This window comes from Pangasianodon hypophthalmus, chromosome 20 (assembly GCF_027358585.1).
Source record: "Pangasianodon hypophthalmus isolate fPanHyp1 chromosome 20, fPanHyp1.pri, whole genome shotgun sequence".
Classification (NCBI taxonomy): Eukaryota; Metazoa; Chordata; class Actinopteri; order Siluriformes; family Pangasiidae; genus Pangasianodon; species Pangasianodon hypophthalmus.
This window is the reverse complement of record NC_069729.1, coordinates 875,023-880,022: the sequence shown is the minus strand read 5'-3', so window position 1 is coordinate 880,022 and position 5,000 is coordinate 875,023. Positions and strand designations below refer to the sequence as shown.

The 5,000-nt window shown below is 41.2% G+C and overlaps 2 protein-coding genes across 2 annotated transcripts in view; both read left to right on the top strand.

Moving 5' to 3' along the window:
* The window catches only part of LOC113539699 (NCK-interacting protein with SH3 domain), an 8,261-nt gene extending 7,321 nt beyond the window's left edge, over positions 1 to 940 (top strand). Inside the window, exon 13 of the mRNA XM_034314230.2 lies at positions 1 to 940. This exon is cut by the window's left edge and continues 406 nt beyond it. The gene's annotated coding sequence lies outside the window, so the exon portion shown is untranslated.
* A 1,058-nt stretch (positions 941 to 1,998) lies between these two features.
* slc25a20 (solute carrier family 25 member 20) overlaps positions 1,999 to 5,000 on the top strand; it is a 4,923-nt gene continuing 1,921 nt past the window's right edge. The window contains exons 1-5 of the mRNA XM_034314244.2: positions 1,999 to 2,276; positions 2,692 to 2,784; positions 3,382 to 3,509; positions 3,954 to 4,044; positions 4,265 to 4,382. Of these exons, the coding sequence (XP_034170135.1) occupies positions 2,172 to 2,276; positions 2,692 to 2,784; positions 3,382 to 3,509; positions 3,954 to 4,044; positions 4,265 to 4,382 (535 nt within the window). The 5' untranslated portion in view covers positions 1,999 to 2,171. The remainder of the gene's footprint in view (positions 2,277 to 2,691; positions 2,785 to 3,381; positions 3,510 to 3,953; positions 4,045 to 4,264; positions 4,383 to 5,000) is intronic.

Sequence of the window (5,000 nt, the reverse complement as noted above, 5' to 3'; positions counted from 1 at the left end):
CTCTGAAATGCTTTATTATAGAACCATCTTTAACCCAAATGTCGATCAGCCGAGACGAGTTTATTGTATATAAGCGACGCAGTAAATCCATAATCCCTAAATACAGGTCCAAATTTTCATATACCTACATATACATCAAGTGACATCATTAAGGTCAGTAAGTTCTATTTTGATTAAATGATTGTGTAAAATAGCAGCGACGAACATCAGCAGTCTGTATTCACACATTTAACTTTGGGGAAAAAAGTGGAATTTTATCATCGCCTGCATCAGTTAAAGTACCAGCTACACCTGCACCTTTAGACTCTTGGAGGCGGAGCCTTGATGCCAAGTGACAACAAACTGCACTAAGGGGGAATAAGGATGGAGGCCCCCATAATGCTACAACTGCTCAAGTTCAAATCAAATCATTAGATTACAATAAATCACACTTATTTATGTTAAGTGAGATGCTGTTCATGCTTGTGCAGAGATTATAACATCTGTACGCACCTTATAGTCTGGGAAATACGGTAATGAGTGCTAGAGGTCAGATTGTAGCTAACTCATGGATTGCTCAGACTTCTGCATGAGCATTATGGAGTAAATCTGATCTAACATCCTGCAGTGTTTTTGCTTATTAGTGCACACTTCATCACATTTCATCCGAATCTCAGCTTTAATCTCCTGAGCCTTACTAAACCTCCTGTGCTGTGTCCTAAACTGAGCTGTTCTGTTCTGTTCGGAGCTGCATTCTGCAATATTCTAAATGTCAGTGTTTTTCAATCAATGTTTTTGTTATTGTTTGTTTTTTTGTTCAGATACATATCATCTCACATCGTCTCAGTCTCTACCTCTCTCTTCTTTTTTTTCTGGGTGTTTTACTTTGTCAATTCCATCATTGTAATGTATGGAGGAGAATCTCTTTCCCTGTCTGTCCAGTATTAAACACTAGATCAAGTGTCCCTAGTAAGATTACTTTCTGTCAGTATTATAACTCACACTCTTTAACTCATACACACATAAACATAGAGTACACCAGTGCAGAGAAAGATTGAACTCAGAAAGTAAGGTGTGATGGAGTGAACAAGCTGTGTGTGTGTGTGTGTGTGTGTGTGTGTGAGGCAGAGATTTAAAGAGCTGAATTGAGTGGGAAACTGTTTCATGTTGCTTTAATGATGTGTTAAAGCTTATGTGTTCTCTCAGAGGGGATTGTGTTCAGAAGGGAAATGGTAACAAAATGTATTTTCGTAAAGTTTACAACACTAATAAAGATGCCAGTCATCCTAATGAACACTAAATCACGAGTCAGAAGTGTGCTTTATTTATTTATTTGTTTATTTATTATAACAAATGATTATTATTTTAATTATTTTAAAAGTAGCTAATTTGCTGCCCTCCTGAAGGAGTGAAGTCAATTCATCTAGCTAAAAATGGGAATTGTTTAATGTTATTAATGTACATAGGTAGCACAAGAGGTTAATAAACGTGTCTAGATCACCTGTAGGTCACGATATCAGTTATAACAGCTTATTGTGTACTTTGATATCGTAGATTTTTACTGTCATGTAGGTCATATCTTGTGGAATCGACTCCCTGAGTCGACTCATTCGGATTCCAAACGCATAAGTTAATCTCCTTAATTATAAACAGTGCACCATAAAAGGTTGTAAAAAATTATTTTATAAAAGCTATTATTTTAAGCCATGTGTATAAGGAGTTGGAGTTCATTTCGGATTGAATCGGAACCGATTCTGGAATCATTAAGATGGCGGCCTTTAGGTGTCGCCAAGAATATCTATAACGACACACATTTAAAACAAAACTGACACAAAATCGTAACAAATGTTAATGTACGAAAGATGAATTGCTTGTGGTTATTATTAGATAGTTAGGTTTTTTTAAACACAATTTTATCGAATTAGTTATTGTGTGTAAATATTTATGTATATATTCATATTTAGAATATTTGGCCGGAAGTTTTATAGAGACGCTCCTTCGCTCCTGAAGTTAGGTGTAACAGTAAAATAGGTCCGGGTGGATATTTAGGTGAAAGGTCTCTGAGATCCGCACTGAAGGATCTTTTCGTCCTTCTGCTTAGTTCCGAAGGGAAATACGCCGCAGACGGGTTAGGTTTAGGTCTTTTTTTTACTTTTTAGTTATTTATATATACCTCCAGAAGTTTGTTAGCCATGTCTAAACAAGCGCAGCCCATAAGCCCGGGGAAAAATTTCCTGGCCGGCGGGTTTGGGGGAGTCTGCCTGGTGTTCGCTGGTCATCCCCTGGACACCATAAAGGTAACAGAGCACAATGTTTGGATATTAGAATAAATTATAAGAAAAAATCTGCATGCAAAGACTTGTTGTCTTCCTTTTGCTCATTCATAGCTAGCAGCCTGGCTAACAACTTTAAATAACCGAGCATGTTAAGAAATGTAATATAATAAATATAATGTCATGCAGTAAAGCTCGTTTTTTTTCACAGATCAGAAATAAGCTGCAGTTTGTGGTTTATTTTATTCCTGTTTTGTTTAGAGAGTGTTTTTTCTGTGCACTACACAGCTGTGAGTTTTCGACCTTTGGCACAAATTTCTGCTGCCAACTTGTACCACGTGACAGATCTGCTGACGTCACACATCAAGTTATTAATAAGGGAATAAGGAATCTGTGAATGTAATGTGTGTGTGTGTGTGTGTGTGTGTGTGTGGGACAGGTGCGTCTGCAGACTCAGCCCAAGCCAGGACCAGGTCAGACGCCTTTCTATGCAGGAACCTTCGACTGCTTCAGGAAAACCCTCGCCAAGGAGGTGAGGTGCCAAAATTTTTGCACAGAAACTCTGTAAAGGAGGTCTGATATTACAACAACTCAAGACAGTATCGGTGAAATGTCTCCAAATCTAATTTTCTCCATCCTAATGAAGCGACGCCGGGTTAGAGTACATTTCTGTAATTATAATTTTGTCAAACTTTTGCACTAAGCCTTTTATCACTGATCTAATAGATAATAATCTCTCTCTCTCTCTCTCTCTCTCTCTCTCTCTCTGTGTCTCTCTCTGTGTACCCCTCTTTCTCTCTCTTTCTCTCTCTTTCTCTCTCTCTCTCTCTCTCCCTTTCTCTCTCTCTCTCTCTCTCTCTCTCTCTCTCTGTGTACCCCTCTTTCTCTCTCTCTCTCTCTCTATGTGTACCTCTCTCTCTCTCTCTCTCTCTCTCTCTGTGTCTCTCTCTGTGTACCCCTCTTTCTCTCTCTCTCTCTCTCTCTCTCTCTCTCTCTATGTGTACCTCTCTCTCTCTCTCTCTCTCTCTCTCTCTGTGTCTCTCTCTGTGTACCCCTCTTTCTCTCTCTCTCTCTCTCTCTCTCTCTCTCTATGTGTACCTCTCTCTCTGTCTCTCTCTCTCTCTCTCAGGGGGTTCGGGGTTTGTATAAAGGCATGGCCGCTCCCATTATCGGCGTCACCCCCATGTTTGCTGTGTGTTTCTTCGGTTTTGGTCTCGGAAAGAAGCTGCAGCAGAAAAGCCCTGACGACATTCTCACGTGAGTCCGTGTGGATTTAAACACTGGCACAAACTCTCAGATTATTATTCACTGATTCCTCTAATCACTTATTACTCAGTAATTACAGTGAAGTGAATAGGAAGTGGGCGTGTTTAGACGTGGTTTTTTTTATATTCAGTTATATTCAGTTATTTACTCACAAAAAAAATCATAACAAAACAGACACTTAAACCTTTAACGACAAATATGCTAACAGAGACCACCTCCTAATCGTACACACCACACCCCCTTCACTGGCAAACTGAATTCACATGACTTTCATATTCGATTATATTAGATTCTGGTAGATTTATATTGTCACACGTTCAACTGTAACTGTGCTCCGATGAGACGCTCGGCTGGTTTAGAGAACCAAGATGTAAGATATTTAGGCTGATGGGCTATACTGATGTGTGTGTGTGTGTGTGTGTGTGTGTGTGGCAGGTATCCTCAGCTGTTCGCAGCCGGTATGCTCTCAGGTGTGTTCACCACAGCCATCATGGCTCCTGGAGAGAGAATCAAATGCCTGCTGCAGGTGAGTGTGTGTGTGTGTGTGTGTGTGTGTGTGTGTGCGCGCGCGCATGTGTATGTGTGTGTGCGCGTGTGCTAGTGTGTGTCTTACCTGCTCCAAAATGCTCCCTACTCCTGTATGCTCCTGTGTGTGTAATAACACATTTAATGGCTCAGCTGGGGTGCGTGTGTGTTTGCGTGTATTTGTGTGTGTGTGTGTGTGTGTGTGCGCGTGTGTGTTACAGATCCAGGCGGGTTCAGGAGAGATTAAATACGCCGGGCCCATGGACTGTGTGAAGCAGCTCTACAGGGAAAGTGGAATCAGAGGCATCTATAAAGGCACAGCGCTCACACTCATGAGAGGTAGGTGTGTGTGTGCGTGTGTGTGTGTGTGTGATTGAGCATTCTTCGCTCAGGTCTCTCTCCATGACTCCGTCACTGAATAAACATTTAAAACACACGACTATAAAACTTAAAATCCCAAAGTAGTTCCGGTCAGTCACCTCTGTCCTGAAGGTGTCGTATCCCTACGCCGGGGCTGTGAGCACAACGCTACGGCTGCAGAGAGTGTGTATGAGTACGGAGTCGTGTTTCGGCCACCAGAGGTCCTCTTTGCTGCCCCATGTTGTTCTGCCTGTCTGTTGATTATCTCATCGCCGCCACCTTGTGTGTGTGTGTGTGTGTGTGTGTGTGTAAGTTGCCCAGTCCCTCAGTTCCTTTGCTTGGTGTTTAACGGTTCCACCACTTCATGTCTCGTGTCTCGTGTAAGGTTCTCTGGTTTTTCCTTTCCTGTCGTTATACTAAAACCTTTTTGGAATTTTTGCCTCTTTTGTCAAGAAGACTCCGTTTTTGTTGGATTACCTTTCTGAAGAGAATTTTTGCGTTGTGGATTTTGTATTCACCGACTGAACTGTGCTGATAATCCTAGCGTCTTGTTTCTTCCCCTTTTGTGTTTCCTTTTTTGGGTTTCTCGTTAAAGTC